We start from the raw sequence: 22,950 nt of genomic DNA, 5'->3' as shown, positions 1-22,950 counted from the left end.
GTTTATCATAAGTAGCTCAACTGATTTATAGGGAGATAGGAAGTAAAGTTGTTTATCAGAAATAGCTCAAATTATTTGAGTTAAGAATTAAATGAGTTAAAGGACAAGAGTTAAGTTCTGGTAAGTAAACTTGATTAACTGTTTCGGACCGAACCAATGCCAAATTTAAATGGCCCCACGCTGACGGTTACAACTGACTCTACTATATAAGTACGAGGAGCGGTAACAGGTCTGATGGGGTTAGCCGGATGTGGAGGAGTACTACGGAACTGTCATGGAGGTTTTCTTGCTGCATTCGCCGCGAAAGTGGGGTCGGATTCGGTTGTTCACGTTGAATTATGGGGTATTATTAATGCTCTGGAGCTGGCGAAAAACAAAGGTCTTGAGCGAATTCGTGTGGACTCTGACTCTATGATAGCAATCAATCTGATTCGGAACGGATGCAATAAAGAGCATCCTCCGTTTCATCTGGTCCAAAGTCCAAACGAATGGAGATAGTCTTATGGAAACATACTTGGAGGGAGGCAAACCCAGTAGCCGATGCTTTAGCAAAATTTAGTTCATCACTTTCTGATGATTGTATAATATTTGACCATGTTCCTGGTTTTCTTGTAATGCCTTTAATGGCAGACTCTGTTGGTATTGTTTTCCCCGGAGGATTCTAATCTAGTTGTGGGGTTCACCAAAAGAAAAGTGGGAGGCTGTCGCACCAAGGTACAATTTGATCAGTTTCCACTTTCACTTCTCATTGACCAGATACTAACTTAAACATTGAAGTGTTAACATGTTTTCAGTCACTGTTCTAAAGGTCCAACATCACCATATATAAGTGTCTCAAGCCAGGAGAGGATTCTCTCCATTGTATAGTGTCTCAAGTGCAGGGCCGGTTTTGGGCCAAGACAACTAGGCATCCAGTCCAGGGCCTCCAAAATATTGGGGCCTCAATTTTTTTGGGACCCATCATTAATATAATTGGTTAAGTATAGTTTGTAACATCAAAATAGTGCGCGCGCGGTGTAAGACTCCTACATGGAGAGGTTGCCAGTTCTACTCTCTCCCAGTTTTTTTTTTTTTTTTTCCTTTTGGCAAGGAGTTGCTTATATTTTTTATTTTTATTTTTTTTAAGATTCTTTTTTTTTTTACGGATACTTTTTTTAAGATTCTTTTTATTAAAGAAATTAAGAAACTAAAGAAAAGTTGTGGGGAATTGAATCTATTGAACATTTAGGTATTTTATTATTTATTTGATTTGTTTTATTTTATTATTTATTTTATTTTCTTGTGTAAATATTAATTTTATTTATTAATTATCTCTTAATTTTTTATTTATCGGTTAATTTCAACGATGCAGAATATGAATTTTTTTTAATGTTAGTTACACGGATAAATGATTGTTTTTTATGTTTTTAATACTATTTACAATTTAAATAAGTGACGTTCTTTTCAAAAAAAAATTATATTTTGCGTAAATAAAAGTTATATTTTTTATTAGGTATTCATTTTTATTATTTGTCCTGGGCCTCCAAAATCTCGGAATCGACCCTACTCAAGTGAAATCCTGACCACACATATTTTTTTGTTGAGAGGCTGACCATGTTAACAAAAAGGGATCAAAGGCTAAGATGGAAACATTAATCCCTCCCGTGAAAATTAGACGGACCCTTTCCGGTCTCAAGCCTCACCATCAAAGTTAGTCAATTTTGTTTAGGTAGAATATTAAGTTTGTCTCTTTCAAAAAACTACAATTCAATTCAATGATATCCTTAATAATCACTAATACCCGTTGACTTCTCCTTTAAAATAAATAATAGAAAAACATTAGTTTTTTTTTCAAAAGAAAAAAAATTAATAATTAATTTAGGTTAAATATATTTTTGGTCTCTATAAAATGGTGACATTTTAATTTGAATTCTTATCATTATTAAGAATATTGGAATTGGACAGGGCAAGGATCCAAACACAGGAAAAAAAAATTTCTACCCCAACAATCTTCCATCTACCCCAATACACATTTTTGAATGGACGAAAATGCCCTCGTATATAAAGTAAAACCGTAAAAAAATATTCATTTTCTACTCACCTCTCAAAAAAGTGTTCTAGTGTTGTGAAAGAGGAAATTGAGAGAGTAAGTGCCGATAACAAACCGGAACACTTTCATTTAAGTGTTTCGTTTAAGTATTCCGGTATGAATATTAATACCGAAACTTTTTTTTGAAGTGTTCCGGTATGAATATACGTGAACAATCATTAATGTAAAAAACAGTTGTTAGAAATCAAATGATATATTTAGTCTTGTTTAAATTGATCCATGTTGCAGTTGTATTTCAATTCAAGTTATTAAATAATAGATCTGTAGATTGTCGATGTTGGTTATATAAATAACATTTTTCCTTAAAACATTGTGATTAAAACATAACATGATTACTCTACCAAAAAAAAAAAAAAAACATAACATGATTACATGAGAAACTATAAGAAAAGTACATATCAATTGAGCTCATTTTCTCATCAGTTCCACTTCATCATCTAAAGCAATAAATAATCCTCATATTTTACCATCTGAATTTAAAATTTGGCATTAGTTTATATGTATAACACATGTTTGACTACCATGATTCTAAAACTATAATGCCTTATGTTTTGACATTAATGGAACATTACATTCACAACATAGATAGATGAGTTGAAAACATATAGAGGACAGCCCTCTTAACTTTTCTCTCTCAAAAGCATCTCTATTTGCTAGCTGTTATTTGAGAATTGGAGTTAGGTTAATTAGGCCTATATGTGGTTCGTTCATAAAATCCATTTCTCGGAAATCAAAACTATAAGAAAATGATTTTTACAAGCCAAACCAATTCTTCTGGTGATTTTTACCTTCTTAGGCATCATCGTTTTTATCAATCTAAGCTTATTTACTATAGTTCAGGCTTCTTGCCCAAATTGGACAATCGAGTTTTATCATCCTGATTGTCCAATTATGGCAAGAAGGTACTTAACAAACTCACTTTCTCTAACACATACAAGAAGCTATTTGTTTACTCAAAATTGAATGACCTAAACATAGCTACTTTGGTTAGTGGCACTACAAAGTAAAAATGTCAAGTTCCACTAAATTTTAAATGATTCTAACACATCTCACGACCTTCATGGACCTCAGTAGAGTAGAGAAAAATCCAACTAACTCGTATTCGGCCGAACCTAAATTTGTTTGTTTGCCGATTTCGGCTAATCTTTTTTTTATTGGTACAGCAAGTTATTTATTTTTAGGTGTAAACACAAATGAACAACATAAATGTTTCTTCAATTTTTATATTTTTAATAATAATATGATTATTTTAACTTTTAAAATATTTTATAATTGCCTTACAAATAAATAATAAATTTAAAATGAATATATATATATATAAATTAAATAAATTAATTGTAAAATGCACCGAATTAAAGAATGGATGAGAGACAAAGGATTTTGAGGAATGAGAAATGCAAATATATTCTTGCTTATACATGGTAATAGATAGATACAATTGAGCAACCATCAAATTGAGCAACCATAAATATATGTGTGGTTTTTTATAAATATTTTGAAAGCGTTTATGATTTTGTTAAATTTTATTCATATTAATCCATTTAAGAGTAAATTGATAAAATTAAAACCAAATTAATAACAAGTTGTTAAAATATAAGAATTTAAATTAGTAAGTAAATAAATAGCTAAATATATAAACTAATTTGACAGATTAATAAACCCATTGACCATTCAATTTTTTAGAAAACTAGTAACTGACCCGTGCGATGCACGGGTTTGGAAGAACGTCATATACATAACAATCATGGTTGTTATCAATCATGGATGCTATGAGCCAAATGAAGTTAGTCATAAGCATATAAAAATTAATCAAATTGATTCATTTGGCGGAACACCAAATTTATTTCAATCATGGATGCTGTCAATTAAGTGGGTTAATCATAATATATCATTGCAAATATAGGATGTTTTAAATTAAAGACATCATATAATTTAATCTTAATTAAGTGGCTTAAACATAATTGATCATTGCAAACATAAATGCAGACCATATGCACACTTCAAGTGAATCATCACACCGAATTTTATAATGGAACTTTCATGACTCATGACATTTATAGAAAGAAGATTACTACTATTTGAGAATAGATAGAAGTGCTATGGGACATTTTAGTGATGATAGAAGAATTTTATGAAGGACATGATAGCAAGTTCCAAAATGGTATTCTTCAACATATGAGAATTATTTCTACCTTCCTTTCCTCTCATCAACCTTCAATGTATAAGCCTTTTCTAGGCCAATCTCATTATACCATATGAAGCCAAATTCAATTTACAAAAACAACCACATAAATTATCATTATCATGACAATATGAAGAAAAAAAAGTTTCAATGCACAATAAGGATGCAAGAGTACATTAGGATATACTTTAAAGAAAAACATCATAATTCAAAAATAATCACAACTCCTTTTTTCCATTAATTTGGTTGATAACTTCAAACTCCAGGTCCCTCCCTCTTTAGGAAATCATGTCGCATATAGATCTAAGGCCCCAAACCAAATTGATAATCTTCTATCATATCCTACAATCTAAAGTTCCCTGCATAAAATTTGGAAATTCATCATATCTGAGATAAAAAGATAACTATATTGAATATTACCAGCATGATTTGTCATTGGTTTCAATTCCACAACGTGCAACAATGTAAACATAGCTATATTGAACATAGTTTATCCATAGTCATGGAGAAAATCAAATGGATAATCAAATCAAGAATAACTAACATCTAAAAAGCAAGCAATCAAGTAGAAAAAATAATCTTAATTGTTAAAAAATAAATTTCAATATAAGTCAGAAAAAATAATATAATTCACACAATAAAACTGCTAATTTTGTCAAGACAATTATGATGTTCAAATGTTACAAATAGAACCACGTTGCTGCTATGTGACAAAAAATTTACCTCATTAGTATTGCTTGTACTTTTCACCTCATTAGTTTAAATGAGAACATGCATGGTGTATATAGAAGTTTTTCATTTATGTTTCAATCCCCACCACTTAAGCCATGCTCAATAAAAATCTCATTCCACCGACCAAACAAAACTAAAGAAATTCCATTAATTGAAATATTACAAAGAGACATAATGAGAGAAAATTAATGCAGAAGTTAGAATCAGTGCACTATCTCTGGCCCTAAACCTCAGTCACATTCACTCCTCTTCTTCAGCCTCTTCCAGCCAATTAACAAAGGGTTCCAGTGCCTTCACAAAGGTTTGCCTGTACCAGTTCCAAAAAATGCAACTGTGAGTAACTAACATTAAAATGAGATTATTTTTTTTATTAAGCCGAAGCAATGTTCACAAAAATTGCATACCTTCCTTTGGGGTTTGTTCCTTTATGGAACCAATGAAGAATGGTATCTTCAGCCAGCACATCTTGGTCATAGAGAGATCTAATAATCTCAGGGAACGGTTTCATCAGTTTAGCATCCTCATAGCATTGCATCTGTACTTTGTACATCAGTTCCAGCTCAAGTTTTCCACTGGTGCAGAAAGTATTCAACAGTTCTGCCCAAGTTTTTACCTTTATCATAAACAAAGTGATGTCATCAACAACTTCTATTGAGAAAAATATCAAACATATTGGCAAGAAAACTGGGTGCTTTTCTTGATAAGCAATCGGATGGAAAATCCATAAGTTAACATAATCATAGTCAAACTGTACTTAACACCGTTTAAGAACACATTCACCCACCCATAATATGTTACGTTAAGCCCCTCCACAATCAGCAAAACAAAGTACAAACCAATGAACATATTACAGTCAAGGATAATTACGGTTAAGGACGTCATATAGATTGACTCAAGGTTAAATGGAAAACCAATGTACACAAGGTTAAGGATAGCAAAGGCGTAATTCTAAGAGATACCTTGCGCAGGGCAGCATTTGCATTCTGTTGCTGATTTTTACCAGACCACTGAACATCATCCATTAAAACATCCCATAAGATCCACACAATCTCAGTTTCTGGCAACTTAGCATCTCTAACCCGAAGCTTCACAGTCTCAATAACTTCAGATATATCAGCCTCCTCTGTTATCTGTGTTGTTAAAGCAGACTTCATTTCCTTCAGTGTCACCTCAAATATTTTCTTTTCATTATACTCCACCAAGGCAGTGAGTCCTTCCTTGCTAAAAAATTGTCAAAGAGGCTGATATAAGTTTCATCAAAATTAACAGAGCAATAAGAAATTATAAAACATTCTACTATAGGATCTAATATAAGCTCTTTCAGACATTCCACTTAGTTTCACCGCAGCGGATCGATCGAAGAGAACACCAATTTGTCAAAAAATAAACTTTTACAGAAAAGAAAAGTAACCAAAGTTGTATTCGTGAAATTGTCATGGGCAAATCCTTCGCGATAAATAGCATTGCTCAAAAAATAAACAAATCAAACGTATCAGAAATAATCTCCATTGAAATAACACAAGGGTCAAGTCCACTATCAGTTTCAAAATCACAATCACATAGTTTAAAGCAAGAAATTAAAAAACTCGATAGCTTTTTTTCAAATCTACACTTTTCACATAGTTTAAGTGCCACTCATTTTCATCCCCACATTCACAAACATGACATATTAAAGGACACGGAACACACCTTTCTTGCAATCAAACTCGTGTTGGTAAACAGTCTCTACAAATGCGCCAAAGTAAATGTTTAGACTTTGGTGGAGCATGAATTTTCCATAATGGGAACCATTCCACACAGAAACACAGCATGGTGATGTACCAATGTCAATTCCAATTGCTATTTCAGAAGGCGGAGATGACGACTTCTCCATGGCGGTTCCACTGCAAGATGCCACGTTAGAGGCAGGTTCTGTCATCCTGCATTTAAAAGACAAGAAAGTTGAGAATTTTCTACCAAAACAATATGATAGCAGATAATGATTAACAGCTAGCTACTCAGTTATCATTCCTTTATTTGAAAAATCCATTTATGTATGTTAACACTAATTAAGCACTCCTCTAAAATCACATAATCATTTCATAATAGATGCAAGGTTAAGAACATAGAGCATAATAAGGAAAAACTTTGTAAATCAAGAACCATACCTCTGAAATAAATTATGCAAACTATCTTTCGATATTGTTCACAGATGATTAAAAATCTCATTATCTAATATGCATTTCATACTAAGAAGTTCCTGAATATTTCCATACAAGTTTTTCCTAATTAAAAATTCCTCTAAAATCACACTATCATTGCATAATAGATACAATACCTTTGGTGTTGTTGTGGCATGATCAGTTTGCAATAACAACTTATATCTGGATTTGAGTCTACAAAAAATGAATCTAAGCTCTGAAATTCACTATTGCCAACATGAGTTCCAAATTTATATATGCACAAGTAAAAAGGGAATAAAAAGCTGCTTACAAAAAAAAATAAGAAGGGGTTTAGTTGCTTAATTAGTGTGTTTCTAATTGGAAGATCCCTAATCTCCTCCCAAACAAACAAAACAAACCCCCAATAGCTACATCATGAAAAAACCACTTTTAACTTTCATTGTTAACACGTGGAATTAAGGATCATGATGTAAGAGATAGAAGAAGAGAAACTACCTCTTATAACACAGATGATTAAAACTTTCAAGCTAATCCATCCTTTATCTGCAAAAAACACAATCTCAGCAAATATTAGAAAATAAATCATCAAATAATCTAGAAATTTCAAATTTTACAATCCATATCTATCCTTTTCATTCTATGCGAAATACATTTTCCACTATCAAGTGTTAGATGCCATCCCTGCAGCTTTATTTGCTGGCCTGTAGAATTTCAATAAAACTATATAAATCCAACTATTTACAATTTTTTGGTAACAAACAACCTGTCACAATGCAATAAGTAAATCTAATAATGCATGAACCAGGCAATTAGAAGAAAAATGTATAAGCGTACTTTTAAGGAACCCTATCATCCTCACTATTTTGCATGTCTTCAAACCGAATACTCTTATTAAATATAGGTCGGCTCTGAAACCATAAAAAAGATGACAATAACATAAGATAATAGCAAAATAATGTCTTCCAAAAACAGCAATTTATGGTGATAGTAAAGCACACAAAAGATAATGTCAAACAATAAATAAATCAAGTGTAAAGCCATTATATCCCAATTTATCTTTGACAAAATAAAGCATGTCTCCATGGAGTTAATTAAGACAACAACCATTCTGTACATAATTCACATAGCAGTGAATGGAAAAATAAGAATCTCATGAGAACATTTCAGTAGGGCATGAGAAAATGCAGCAACACAACAACTATGCAAATAAAACATTATCAAGAGGTAGCATATGACACACAGGAAGAGAGGTGGGGATCAAAGATTTAATACCTTGGGAATTTTGCCATTCAACCTTTGATCAGAAAAGGGAAGATCCTGAACAACAATAATACGCCATTTTCCAACAAATCCATCGTCCCCAACTCTGCGACCCACCAACTCTTGAGCTTTTAGAGTGATTTCATCCCAGAATGCTACATAGCAAACCTGCATACCACTAAATAGATTTGGCAAATAAGATTAGTGACTTCTAAGATACATCAAGAATGAAGTCTTATAATAACCTGTCAAAATAATGAAAATATCAGTCTAAGATATTACTTCCAAATTCCAATAACAGTCTACATGTAGACACCCCCTATTGTTTTGTTCACATCATCAACAGAAATGTCGAAAAAATTGGTTTCATAAATTGATTTTACGCAAATAAGGACCTAAACACCCTAATTGGAAAGGAAAACCTTAAACAGAACAACACATTATGATTTAACACCAACCAACCTTGATGGATAAATGACTTCAACACCAGTAACTTCCTTTGATATAGATTTCAAAAAAATCTCTGATGGCTTAACCCTAGACAAAAGCCATACCCCTAATCTGCAAAAACCCAAAACCACATTTAAGAATCAAGAACAAAAATTTCCCAAAAGAACAGAAAGAAAAAACTTGAAAATTACTAACCCAGAATCTTCTTCTTGAAAGATCCATCAGGTGACTTTTCCAAACCAACCCAACCATCATTCATCTGCATCAAAAGAAGTCATTAAAAAACAAACACATACTGTAAAAAATTTAACTCGGAAAAAACCACCAACACACAAAAATTAGTAGAATCATCTTTACCTCTTTCTGAAATTGTGGTCATAGTGATTTTTCTAGTCACCTGAGTTTATTGACATCCAAAGATCAAATTTCATGGAGGAGCCTTATCCTTCCATGGAGCCTGCAAAAAAAACAACATAGAAAACCAATTAGAGAGATGAATATTGACAAATTGAGAAAGATGAAATCTAGAAGATGAATTTAGAGATACATCACTGGTGGATTATTTTCGCAAGTGAACGAATTACCACGTAGTAATAAAAATATCGATCCACAGGGATTGTGTGATTAAACTAGTCGAATAGTGCTCATAGACATTATGCAAGAAATACACATAAATTGGGGGTATGTTGAGTTATGAATTGCTAGAAAACGTGCTTTGATATAATGGAAAAGCGAGGTAGAATCATCGGAATCGCCTAGTCTATAGCTAAACAACATGCAATCTACTATATCATAGGAATCTACTCAAGTGTTAACAACTAGATCGACAAATTAGTGAATCGCAATCTCTTGTCAAAATCCACTCTATTCGTTGTCGATACTCCCCCGATCTCTCGGGCGGAAGCTACCTACAACGAATGATATTAACGCGCGTCAATCGTTCGCTACACTCTATGCCTCAATCTCTCGACCGGAGACACTCGAGCGCTTAATGCAATTCAGTTCAGAAATTAAATCAATACTCTCGCACGTGACTTAACTCGAAATCATTACAACACTAATGAAGGATTATAAAGCATTAAACATCGAATTGCATTAAATCAACACTATAACAGAGTAGTTTCTTACACATATAGCAGATTACATGAAGTCTATCTACGTCCTAGGCTATCCTAGATCCTACCTCCGAAGAACTTAGCTCCTCATCTCCCTTTGTCCGCGTCCGAGCTTCAATGTCATGGCTTGTGAATCCATGCTATCGATGTGCTTGGAGCTTCCTTCGGAGTCTTGAATCCCAATCTTGAAGTTCAAAACCCAGAATATAGATCAAATTTGCAGAATTTTCCAACCCGAAAACAGAATTATGCAGAAACTATATATACAGAAGGCAACCACGCCGCGCGCCAGATCTATCACGCCGCGCGTGGTTGCAAATCCATCAACTACGCCGCGCGTGGTAACAGAATCACGCGGCGCGTGATCAAGTCAGAGAGCAATCTTCATCTTCAACAAAGCTTCACGCCGCGCGTGGTAAGGCATCACGCCGCGCGTGATCAGAGTGAAAATCTTGGCTCCCTGTGAGCTCCATCACGCGGCGCGTGATGGGCTACGCCCCCAGCGTAGTGAAAATCCTCCATTTCCTGCAATTTTTCCTGTTTTCTTGCAAATCAAGTAATCAAGCTTATGGTTAGATTTCTCTTATATTTATTGCTAAAAACCTACTAAAATGCATCTAATGTTGCTAAAATAGGCATGGATTAGAGAGTGTGACGATTCGTCATCACAACCCCAAACTTAAACCTTTCCTTGTCCTCAAGGAAACAACTTTTACCTCAAGCTTTTGTGTCAAGACCTTGGCATTTTCCTTAAATTTACTCGAATCATACATACGTGAGACTCACCTGATGATCAATGATCCACCTGCAAACAATGCTCAATCGCACCATCGTTCCCGCAAGACATTTTCAAGTAGTTCACACTTTTCGACCAAGGCTCTATGATTCCATCACACTACTCACATGCACTCTTCAGTTTGGGTAATTCACTCAAATCAACACATCAATGCAAGTCAACAATAATTTTGCAAGTAGTCTAAGAATTCATTCGGTTCACTTTGTGCACACACATTAGAGGTCTTTTAGGGTTATAACGTGGCTTGGCTAGGGTGGATGGTGACATTTTGGATAAGTAGTAGAAAAACTTGGAGTTAGATCCCCCTATGGTCAAAAATTCATAAACCAACCCTTTTCTTTTGAACTATAGTGGACTAGAGAACTTTTTTCACATCATCAAACAAAGTTTTGCAATTCTTTTATTACTTCTTTTCCCTTTTCTTTTCCCTTTTTCACATTCATTTCTTTTGTTTCTTTTTTTTTTTTTCTCTCTCTTCCACAAAAAGCCTTGTAACTTTTGAAATTTTTTTCTCAATTTTTCAAATCACACATTTGTAAGTTCTCTAGTACCCTCACCCCAAACTTTATTTGTTGCTAATTCCAAAGAGCAACCCCAAACTTAGTGGTGAGCAATGCGCATCAACCACTAATTAGGTGCCTAACCTCCAAGAAAGTCATTCCTTTTTTCATCAAAAATTTCTTAAGGTTTTGCAAAAATAACATTTTCTTTCAGCTCAAATTGGTTAAGCAAAGGATAATTATATGTAAGGGTGGATAGAAAGGCTCAAAGGTACCAAGGAACATGCCTCGTGTGTGCGACAAAAGTACCAATCAAATAAAAAGACGACAAGCAAAATCGAGAGACAATACATGAGCGGATATCACACATAGAAGAAAAAGGAGTGTTTGGCTCAATACCTCTCGGTTGGGTCGAATCAAAGAACCGGTCAAAAAGTGTGCGTTCCCTTCCTTTGCCTCTTGATCACATGAGTGCAACAAGCTATTGCACTGCAGATTTCACATATCACACACGGAGAAAATCAAGTAATTGATACTCAAGTAACTAGAAGGAACATGCCAAAGTATTGAAACAAACTCTAAAAGTAAAAACCATTCCACCATTAAACAAGAGAAAAGATTCAAGTTCAAAGTTAAAATAGTACAATCCAGCCAAATCCAAGCAACATTAAGCAATTATTCATAAAGTAGCATAAGAGTGAAAGGGAAGAAAGGACCGTAAACTCATGGGTTGCCTCCCATGAAGCGCTTCTTTCTCGTCATTAGCTTGACGCTTCATCATCACAAGTTAGGGAGGGTACTTCAACTTTGATTCAACCCGGCTCCTCTTGTTCTCTTCATTCAAAGGAGCAATATTAATATCAAATAGTAATGATTTCATGCTTCCCGAATCACTCTTGAGACCTTCCCAATTGGCCTTCAAATTGGTTCTTTCCTTCTTACTAGACCGTGATGGAGATTTCTTAGAACTTTTCTTCACCGAAGCTTTCCATGTTGAAGTGGAAGACTTTTGAGGATTAACAACCGGATCGGGCTCTTCTTCTTTGGCCACCTTGTGCAAACAAAAGATAGGAACCACACCATCCAAGACCCATCCTAGGTCGTCATTCACTTTCTCCGCTTCTTTTAACAAGTCATTTTCTTCTAGTGGAGTGAGCAAATCACTTATGATCACGGGTTTCCTAGAGTCGCCACCCAAAAACACATACTTCCATTTAGGAGGAAGTTCTTTCAATTCCGGTGGCTTTTTTATTGCCTTTGGCTCTTTCTCCTCTTCTAGGGGGTTATCCAAGTTTTGAAGAAATATTTCAATCTCATGATCCCACTCTTCTTCTTTCTCATCTTTTACCACTTCCTCTAGCACTTCCACTTTGAAACATTCGGATACCACTCCACAAACTTCAAGGTCTTGGTTCTTGACCCTCTTCATCCTAGGATAAGGCATTCTAGCATATGGTGAAGGAACTTGAAACTTGGGGTCCTTCACAAGAGGTTTCTTGCCTTTCTTGGCACTAGACTCATTCTCCACTCTCTTTTCAACTTCACCCTCATAAGCTTTTTCTTCCTTATTTTTTTCTTCTTTCTTATTTTCTTTTCTATCTTCAACTACACCATCCCTCATCTTTTCAACTACACCATTTTTACTCTCATCCTTCTTAGGATTCTCCACTACTTCCGGTGATGAAACTTCTATATTCCTCAAATTAATGGAATTACAACTTTCATTACGAGGATCCGTGGTGTTTCCACAAAAACCATTTTGAGTTTGTAGAGAAGAGACTTGCCTTACTAGTTGACCCATTTGGTTTTCGAGATGTTTGATGGAGGCTTCATGACGTTCGCTTGACACTTCTTGGTTTGCCTTCATCACCTCAAAATTGCTTTGAGTCATCTTCATGGCCAAGATAAGAGTATCTTCAAAAGATTCAAGGTGATCTTCAAAATGTTGATCTTGAGGAAATGCTTGATTCAGATTAGCTCCATAAGAACAATTCATGTGATTCTTCACTCCAAGATTGTAGGTGTTAAAATGAGGATTATTTTGAAAGGTTGCTTGCACCATACATTGAGCTTCTAGTTGTTTGGTAATGATTTGTAGAAAGACATTATTGAACTTGCAACTAGTTAAAAGTGCCTCTTGATTGTATGATTCAAACATGTCTTCCTTCCGCTTTACGATTTGCTCGTGCTGCTTTCTCAATTTCAGAATCGAATTCCAGCTTAATTGGACCTGTTCTCCGCATGCACAAGGAAACACACAAGTAGAACGCTCCGGTAGAAAAAATATCAAACAGAAAATTAAAGAAAACACAGAAAATATGAACACTATTGCCTTGTCGAATCAATCACAATCCCCGGCAACGGCGCCAAAAACTTGATGGATTATTTTCGCAAGTGAACGAATTACCACGTAGTAATAAAAATATCGATCCACAGGGATTGTGTGATTAAACTAGTCGAATAGTGCTCATAGACATTATGCAAGAAATACACATAAATTGGGGGTATGTTGAGTTATGAATTGCTAGAAAACGTGCTTTGATATAATGGAAAAGCGAGGTAGAATCATCGGAATCGCCTAGTCTATAGCTAAACAACATGCAATCTACTATATCATAGGAATCTACTCAAGTGTTAACAACTAGATCGACAAATTAGTGAATCGCAATCTCTTGTCAAAATCCACTCTATTCGTTGTCGATACTCCCCCGATCTCTCGGGCGGAAGCTGCCTACAACGAATGATATTAACGCGCGTCAATCGTTCGCTACACTCTATGCCTCAATCTCTCGACCGGAGACACTCGAGCGCTTAATGCAATTCAGTTCAGAAATTAAATCAATACTCTCGCACGTGACTTAACTCGAAATCATTACAACACTAATGAAGGATTATAAAGCATTAAACATCGAATTGCATTAAATCAACACTATAACAGAGTAGTTTCTTACACATATAGCAGATTACATGAAGTCTATCTACGTCCTAGGCTATCCTAGATCCTACCTCCGAAGAACTTAGCTCCTCATCTCCCTTTGTCCGCGTCCGAGCTTCAATGTCATGGCTTGTGAATCCATGCTATCGATGTGCTTGGAGCTTCCTTCGGAGTCTTGAATCCCAATCTTGAAGTTCAAAACCCAGAATATAGATCAAATTTGCAGAATTTTCCAACCCGAAAACAGAATTATGCAGAAACTATATATACAGAAGGCAACCACGCCGCGCGCCAGATCTATCACGCCGCGCGCCAGATCTATCACGCCGCGCGTGGTTGCAAATCCATCAACTACGCCGCGCGTGGTAACAGAATCACGCGGCGCGTGATCAAGTCAGAGAGCAATCTTCATCTTCAACAAAGCTTCACGCCGCGCGTGGTAAGGCATCACACCGCGCGTGATCAGAGTGAAAATCTTGGCTCCCTGTGAGCTCCATCACGCGGCGCGTGATGGGCTACGCCCCCAGCGTAGTGAAAATCCTCCATTTCCTGCAATTTTTCCTGTTTTCTTGCAAATCAAGTAATCAAGCTTATGGTTAGATTTCTCTTATATTTATTGCTAAAAACCTACTAAAATGCATCTAATGTTGCTAAAATAGGCATGGATTAGAGAGTGTGACGATTCGTCATCAATCACCATCCACCATAACCACCACATCCTCACCAACAACAAAAAAAAAAACAACGAAAAAAAAAATAAAATAAACAGAGCATACAATTTGAGATCGAACCAGAGGAAAGAAGGAGCAAGAAGCTTCATTGCCGCCGTTGCCAAGCACCGCCGCGTCACCACAAACGGCCACAAGAACTCTCTCGGCCGGAACTCCTCCTCCTCGCCAGAACTTCTCTCCCGCCGGCTTCTCTCACTCGGCCACTCCCTCACTCTTACGAGTGATTGATTTGTAGATGGTGGTGGAGGCTGTGGTGTGGATGTTATGGTGAAGGATGAGATGGGGAGTAAGAGAGATGAAACTGTGGGATGATGAGAAAGAGGGAGAGCGTACGAGAGAGAGGGGGGGAAGAGAGAGAAAACAATTTCACAAATGAAAAAAATTTGGGAAAGTAATCATAAAACCACAATTGTTTCCATAAACCACTTATGTCAATGGTTTGCATAAACCAGCAATCACAAAACCAGCAATTATAGGAGGGTCCACATGAGACATGCAAAGAATTATAATAAGCCATGTGTAAGATGTGTAAGATGAAGCCATGTGTAAGATGTGTAAGATGATATAAGAATATAAACCTAAACCTAGAATGAATGTGAAGATTGAAACCTAAAGATGGCAAGATATGATTGGCCAATATACAAAGATGTAAAGGGTTCATTGGGCAAGAGATTAGGGTTACAAATTGGCAAAGCAATTAGGTTAGCAAAACAACTCATCCTTTAGTATATAAAGATAAAGATTATAGATCTATTTAAAAATGCTGTTCCCAACCATGAGAAACTAATTTGTTACTTTACTCGAATAGAAACTAATTCATGTTGCAAGTTGCTTAAATTATTATATCTAACAAATTAATTAACTAGTTTAATTAACTACTTGTTCATGTGATCCTTAATCCTTATGGACAGAGCATATCCGAATCATCATTTAGTTTAACTTTTGTTTTTGGTCAATAGTTTAACTTATTTTAATTGTAATTATTATGACTTAAAAAAATTTGCATAGTGTGATCGAAAATGTATATTTAAGGACATCACCTAGAGCTTCATTTCCACACAAAAACAAAGCTATAGAGCTCGCAATGGCTTCCACCACCATAAAATTTGCGCTTTTCTCTACGCTGACAATCTTCTCTTTACAAACCGTAGTTTCTGTTACTCCATTACCTTTTCAACACCCTCTTGACCCTTTAACCAAAGAAGAGTATTTGATTGTCCAAAAAATAGTCCTACACAAATATCCTAAAGTAGCTTTCCACTATATTGGCCTAGATGATCCTGAAAAAGATGTTATTCTCAAATGGGAATCTTTCAAACCAAATGTTATAACAGTCCCTCGTAAAGCCTTTGTGATTGCTATCATTAATAGCAAAAGCCATGAGATATTAATTGATTTAAGGTTGAAGAACATTGTCTATGACACAATTTACACTGGAAATGGTTTTCCAACACTTTCTGTTGATGAACAAAGTGTTGCAATAGAGCTTCCATTTAAATATTCTCCTTTTATTGCTTCAGTGAAAAAGAGAGGCTTAAATATCTCTGAGGTAGTTTGTTCTACTTTCAGTGTAGGGTGGTTTGGAGAAGAGAAAAGTAATAGAACTGCAAGATTAGATTGTTTCATGAAAGAAAGCACTGTGAACATTTATGTGAGGCCTATTAGTGGAATTGCAATTGTTGTTGATCTTGAACTTATGAAGATTGTTGAGTATCATGACAGAAATATTGAAACAGTTCCTACTAGTGACAACACTGAATATCAACTTTCAAAACAGAGCCCACCATTTGGACCAAAACAACATAGTCTTGCTAGTCATCAACCTCAAGGTCCTGGCTTCCAAATCAATGGCTATAGATAGTGTTAGGTAATGTTCTTTTCTTAGTACATTTAATTTGAGGCTAATGCTACGGTGGACCACCTTCACAAGTGGTCCACCATGGACAAGTGATCTACGGAATATGAATTTTACGAAATTCACTCTTGGATTGAAAGTTTATATCGCATAGATCATCCATAAATTTTTTAAAATTTTTTGAAAATCATTTGATCTATATGATATAAACTTTCAATCCAATAGTGGATTTTGTAAAATTCGTATTCGTTATAATGTTATTCACGACTGGTCCACCATGGACCACTTCATCCATATTAGAATTTACCTTAATTTGATGTATATATACTCACAGGGACTCATTCTTATGTTTAAATATATGGGTATGTACCGGTACACGACTTAGGTGGATGATTGTGATTGGTCCATAAATAGTAGTTAATATAGAAAAATCAATAAATACTATTTGTAAACCAATCAGAATTATCCACCTCAGCAAATGTACCGATATATATTCACATAATATGTGACCGACAAATTCACCTACGTATGATTATATATTTACCCATCAACCAATGAGAACAAGCCGCATAAGTAACTTTGCATGTAGTACCCACAACTAACTTGTAACCAACTTTTATTTCAAATCTATATGACTTATTCTCATTGATTGATGAGTAAATATCTCAAATTATGAAGGGATAGTTTAGAAAATAAAACCATATATATTAGACTTAGACATCATAACTTTGAGAGATTGACATTATATTATATATATAAAAGACTTGTACATCATAATTTTGAGAGATTGACATATATATTATTATATATTTAATTATGGATACAGTTGGGCCAATTGGAAGTTTCATATAGGATTTGATGTGAGAGCTGGAGTTATAATATCATTGGCTTCAACATACGATTTAGAGAAGAACAAATTTCGAAGAGTATTGTATAAAGGCTATATTTCTGAACTTTTCGTACCTTACCAAGATCCATCAGATGAGTTTTACTATAAAACTTTTTTTGATGCTGGCGAGTTTGGATTTGGTTTGTCGACGGTGTCTTTGATCCCTAATCGCGATTGTCCACCAAATGCTCAGTTCATTGATACATACATTCACTCAGCTGATGGTACACCAATCCCCTTAAAGAATGTTGTTTGTGTTTTTGAACAATATAACAGTATCATGTGGCGTCACACTGAAACTGGCATTCCTAATGAATTCGTAAGAATTATTACTAATTTAATTATTTAATTAATTAATTAATCTATTTGCAACTACTAGTTATCTCTTTGATTTTTTATTTTTTTTTTCTTTTTTTGATAGATCGAAGAATCTAGAACCGAAGTAAACCTGATAGTGAGAAGTGTAGTTACCGTGGGCAACTATGACAATGTTATAGATTGGGAATTCAAAGCAAGTGGTTCCATCAAACCAGCAGTATGTATAATTTCATTCATTAAATTAATTATATTAGTTCTTTTCAACTATGTATTATACAAGTACTATTATATATGTTTTTTTTATTATATTCTAGGTTTTGGTAAAAGTAAATGATAATTTACTAATAGTTAATTAGTTCAGTGTTGATTGACGTTGTACTTGATAGGGAGGACACGGTTCTATTCTTCGATTGGAAGAAGGCTGGAACCACTTCATGCCAGAAATAACCTACGAACCAAATTAGGCAGTTTAGTGTGCCGAATACCGATAGTAAAAACAAAAAAAGAAAGTTTAATTGTTATGCATTGTCGGTGTAAAGATTTTTTACACATACATCCAATGATGTGTTGCCACATCATTTAATGAGTGTGACACATCGTGTGTTTTTAATTACCATACATGATGTGTCGGTATATTATTGGACGCATGTGTAAAATAACTTTACACTGACGGTACATATAAATTAAATTCCAAAAGAAATGACAATTTTGTAATTAAATAGTTTTTTTTTATAGTCACCAAAAAAATATAGTTTTATACGTTGCTTGAATAAATTTAGAGCGGTAGTAGGTAGAACTAACATGTCAACAAAAAACAAAGGTAGAAGAAACTTCATTTAAGAATTCTTTTTTGGGTACATTCATTTAAGAAATTTTTATTCAAAGACGGTCCTCAAAAAACTATATATTTATGTACCGCATGCCATTTTTATTTTTGAGTAAATAGATCAAATATATTAATTATTGAATAAATTTGAAAAGTCAAAATTTTATTATAAAAAGGATTGGAGGGAGTACGTTTTAATGTCTAATATTTTTTTTAAGAGGAGTGCTAGCAACACACTCTTTAACAAACACACTCTAACACATTCTCTTCTATTGGTTAAAATTTATATGGGTCCCATAAAAATTATATGGGTCCACATTTTTTTATGGGACTCATGTGAATTTCAACCAATAAAAGAGAGTGTGTTGGAGTGTGTTGCTAGCATTATTATTTTTTTAATTAATTTTTAAAATAGAACCAAGACAAAAAGCAGCCCATCCTAACATATCCTTTGTCTAAACTCCAAGTAGGAGTACTAAACTTTTAAATTAATTTGTATGTTCAATATTTTTTTTTATTTTTTAACATAATCAATATTATTTTATTTGGAGTATACAGATTGCACTATCGGGTATACTTGAAGTTAAGGGAACAAATATTAAGCACAAAGATGAGACTAAAGAAGATCTACATGGTACCTTGGTCTCAGAAAATACCATTGGAATCTACCATGATCATTTCTACATTTACTATCTTGACCTTGATATTGATGGTACACACAACTCATTTGAAAAAACCAGTTTGAAGACAGTAAGAATCAGTGATGGAAGTTCAAAGAGAAAAAGTTATTGGACCACTGAGACACAAATTGCTAAGACTGAATCAGATGCAAAAATCAGTATTGGGCTTGCCCCAGGTGAACTTGCAATTGTGAATCCAAACAAAAAAACAGCAATTGGAAATGAAGTTGGATACCGTTTAATTCCAGCAATTCCAGCTCATCCTCTTTTAGTTGAAGATGATTATCCACAAATACGTGGTGCTTTTACAAATTATAACGTTTGGGTTACACCTTATAATAGAATTGAGAAATGGGCTGGTGGACTTTTTGTAGATCAAAGCCATGGAGATGACACTTTAGCTATTTGGACCAAAAAGTATGATTAATTTATTTTTTTTTTGGATTTGATATTAATAGATATTAGTAATTGTTAAAGATCGGTTCTGAGATGGCTTGAATGTGTGTTTATAAGTGAGGGCAATCCTCACCTTACAAACCAGTTTTGTATGGTTGAGTTAGGCTCAACACTTAATTCTAAGATGGTATCAGAGCCTCTCAACGATCTGCTGAGCCGCCTGCTATCAGTATTGTGTTAAAGAAGTCTCGCATCGGTTGGAGATGACCTGAATGTGTGTTACGGCAATATTCACCTTATAAGCCGGTTTTATAGTGTTGAGATAGACTCGACGCTCAATTCTACAAGTAATTTGATTATTATACTTATACTAATTAATTTGGAATATTTTTTTAATTGAAATTATTGCAGGAATAGAGACATTGTGAACAAGGACATTGTATTGTGGCATGTAGTTGGAATTCATCATGTTCCAGCACAAGAAGATTTCCCCATAATGCCCTTATTAAGCACTGCATTTGAGTTGAGGCCAACTAATTTCTTTGATAGGAATCCTGTTCTTAAAACACTTTCTCCAAGAGATGTTGTAGCTTGCCCCAAGTAAATCAACTAGCCTAGTTGTTGATCATTGCATTAGTGTGTGTGTGTGTTGCAGTTGTTAAACAGAGTGATCGAAGATTTGAAGTTGTTTGCTTATTGTATGTGGGAGATTAATTATGACATATATGATATAAACGAGAATAATTACTATTTTTCTTCTTTTGTAACTAATTTTGTTCTTCTTCATTTTAAATTAAAATGAGGCTCACAATACCAAAATTAACCAAACAGTCCCGTGAGTACGTTTAACTCAGTTGGCGGGGACATTACATTATATATGCAGGGGATCGGGATTTGAACTCATTCTATCTGGTTACCTCTTATTCAAGTTCTCGAATTCTCAGCTCCAACTTCTTTACTTGATCCAGTGTAGTTTTATCGATCACCAACTCCTTCAGTCTTACTTTTAGCTCGCAAATATATCTTTTCATATCTAATATTTGATCGTCGTGTAAGCATATCACAGACTAAATCTTACCATTTGTTGAGTAGCATGCAACTCTTCTTTTCAATTTTTCAGCTTCACATATTCCCTTAATATGTTTTCTAATTCATTTCTGACAAGCTTACAATATCATAATATAGTTCGTCTTTCCCCAAAGAGAACTTAGCCTGCAAATCAAGATCAAGCTGATTTTGAAATTGACGAGTCTTGTTTGAATATTCATCGTTTTATATCTTGAGTTGTTCATTAGCTACCTCAAACTTCAATTTTAGCACCCCAAAACTCATGGTTTGTTTTAATAGTCTATATGTAATAATTTGATCGGATGCAAATGTAATTTTACGGTGTATCTCTATCTCTATTATATTATACTAGCGGGCCAGACAGGCGCGCTCCGCGCCTGCCTGTGTCTAACTTATGTCCATAAAAAATGTCTTATGCTATGATGAATTTGTTAATAAAAGATTTTTATTGCTAAAAAAATAAGGATATTGTTGGTATTATGAAAAATCGACACAAAAAATATTTGTATTCTCTTTTTACATAGTATATATGTAGTATTAAGTTGGTAATCATTCATGTATAGGCAACTCATTTGCCACTTATTCACATTTTTATGATTTGAATTATTATTATTTTTTAAAATTGATTAGTTAATGGAAGTTGTGAAACTAAGTCAAGGGTAAAATAGGTATATTGAAAAGTCCATCCCAAACTCACTTATCCTTTTTATATATTGTTATAGATACATCACGAGATTCTCACGGAGCGTTCTCGTGCATTCTCAATAAAATTTGCTTAGGTGTTATTCAATTAGAAACTTCTCTAACATTAAATTTTTTTTTTTTGAAAGTTTCTCTAATATATAGTTTTTTGGTTCTCTGTAATATATTAAAATTTTTTTATTTGTGTACAAAGGTTGAAAACAAGTTGATTATGTTGTACCCACTAAGGTTTTAAGACCATCTTCAATGGTGAGTACTTATTTTTTAAGTATCAGTATCTAATACGTATAGCCATTGGAGCAAAACATAAATGAGTACCGAATAGGTACTGGTTCTACAATAAGCATTGGTACCTATTTTGTTTCTGTTTGTCCCATTTATAATGATGTATAGTTATTGGTGAGAAGTGTTATTGATGGGATCCATTTAGACTTTTTAAAGAGATGTTGGGTTGGAGAGATTTAGTACTTATTAGGTATTATTATTAAAAAATTATAAATAAGTGATGTGTACACGTGGGACTCAGTTAAGTACTAAAAAATGAGTATTTTCGTTGTGAATGCTCTAACTTTCACATACCCTAGGGACGTGTTTACTTATACCTACTATGTTGCATGGGTACTTCATTTTAGACAGAGCACCGGTACCGGGTACGTACCGAGTACCGGTACTCACCAGGTACGCACTGACGCCGTATCTATTTTTTTTCTTCAATGGATACGCGCGTGGTAGACCAATAAAAAAACATGGTTTGAAGGCTTTTACCATCTGAGTTTAAAATTTGGCATTAGTGTTTATGTACGTTTGATTCGTAAAACAGCAAGAACTGGACAGAACAGTACATGACAGAACAACATAATACAGAACATGACAAAACTGTACCGGAGAGATATAGGGCGATAATATTTTTATATTTGAAAATAAAATGGGTATTTTCGTATTTTTTATAGTTGTATTATGGACAAAAAGTTGTCATGTGATTTATTGGGGAACAAAAAATCTTGTTTTTGTCCTGTCCCTTGCTACCTAATTTGTCCAGTCTCATAACCAGTTTCAAATCAAACAGGGTACAACAAAAGTTGTTCAGTTCAGTCCCCTGTTTTTTAGCAGATCAAACGCACGCTAAGACACATGTTTGAGTTTGAGATTTGAGAACCATGATTCTAAATTTATGATATCTTTTATAAACAAAATAATTACAGTATGTTTTGACATTAATGAAATATTACATATTCACGCACAAAATATATTTTCTATCTTTTAT

The 22,950-nt window shown here is 34.3% G+C and overlaps 2 protein-coding genes across 14 annotated transcripts; one reads left to right on the top strand and one right to left on the bottom strand.

The window, feature by feature from the left end:
- Nucleotides 1-4,360: 4,360 nt before the first annotated feature.
- Nucleotides 4,361-15,477, bottom strand: LOC123900010 (basic leucine zipper and W2 domain-containing protein 2-like). Of its 13 annotated transcripts, none has more exons than XR_006805778.1 (12): nt 15,013-15,310; nt 9,233-9,332; nt 9,071-9,134; nt 8,888-8,986; nt 8,438-8,603; nt 7,816-7,866; nt 7,661-7,708; nt 6,693-6,922; nt 5,963-6,224; nt 5,408-5,616; nt 4,995-5,310; nt 4,361-4,630 (listed from the first exon to the last, which is right to left on the bottom strand). XR_006805778.1 is itself a non-coding variant. In XM_045951296.1 (12 exons), exons 5-12 carry the CDS (start codon nt 8,452-8,454, stop codon nt 6,169-6,171), a joined length of 438 nt encoding a protein of 145 aa, XP_045807252.1. In that variant the 5' UTR covers nt 8,455-8,603; nt 8,888-8,986; nt 9,071-9,134; nt 9,233-9,332; nt 15,013-15,477; the 3' UTR covers nt 5,962-6,168. The 13 variants fall into 13 exon arrangements, 8 of the variants coding, with proteins under 8 accessions (XP_045807251.1, XP_045807252.1, XP_045807249.1 ...); XM_045951296.1 differs by lacking the exons at nt 4,361-4,630; nt 4,995-5,310; nt 5,408-5,616 and adding exons at nt 7,321-7,378; nt 8,000-8,073 and having other exon boundaries at nt 5,962-6,224; nt 6,693-6,728; nt 6,825-6,922; nt 15,013-15,477; XM_045951293.1 differs by lacking the exons at nt 4,361-4,630; nt 4,995-5,310; nt 5,408-5,616 and adding exons at nt 7,321-7,378; nt 8,000-8,073 and having other exon boundaries at nt 5,962-6,224; nt 9,273-9,332; nt 14,998-15,475.
- Nucleotides 15,478-15,999: 522 nt separating this feature from the next.
- On the top strand, nt 16,000-20,666 carry LOC123899932 (primary amine oxidase-like). Its single transcript, XM_045951201.1, is given in 5 exon segments — nt 16,000-16,824; nt 17,634-18,015; nt 18,118-18,231; nt 19,399-19,937; nt 20,328-20,666. Coding segments are annotated over 5 exon segments (2,016 nt in total). The 5' UTR covers nt 16,000-16,036; the 3' UTR covers nt 20,521-20,666.
- The last annotated feature ends 2,284 nt before the right edge of the window (nt 20,667-22,950 follow it).

This window comes from Trifolium pratense, linkage group LG7 (assembly GCF_020283565.1).
Source record: "Trifolium pratense cultivar HEN17-A07 linkage group LG7, ARS_RC_1.1, whole genome shotgun sequence".
NCBI classification, from domain to species: Eukaryota; Viridiplantae; Streptophyta; class Magnoliopsida; order Fabales; family Fabaceae; genus Trifolium; species Trifolium pratense.
Note: the sequence above shows the minus strand (reverse complement) of the source record. Positions and strands in the feature narration are given on the sequence as shown.

What these genes read in the sequence shown, in the direction of transcription:
- LOC123900010 (XM_045951293.1), bottom strand. An exon ending in AATCATCTGTGTTATAAGAG is followed by an intron (nt 7,379 to 7,660) that starts GTAGTTTCTCTT and finishes CATTTTTTGTAG; the next exon opens with ACTCAAATCCAGATATAAGT. An exon ending in CGAGTTTGATTGCAAGAAAG is followed by an intron (nt 6,225 to 6,692) that starts GTGTGTTCCGTG and finishes ACAATTTTTTAG; the next exon opens with CAAGGAAGGACTCACTGCCT.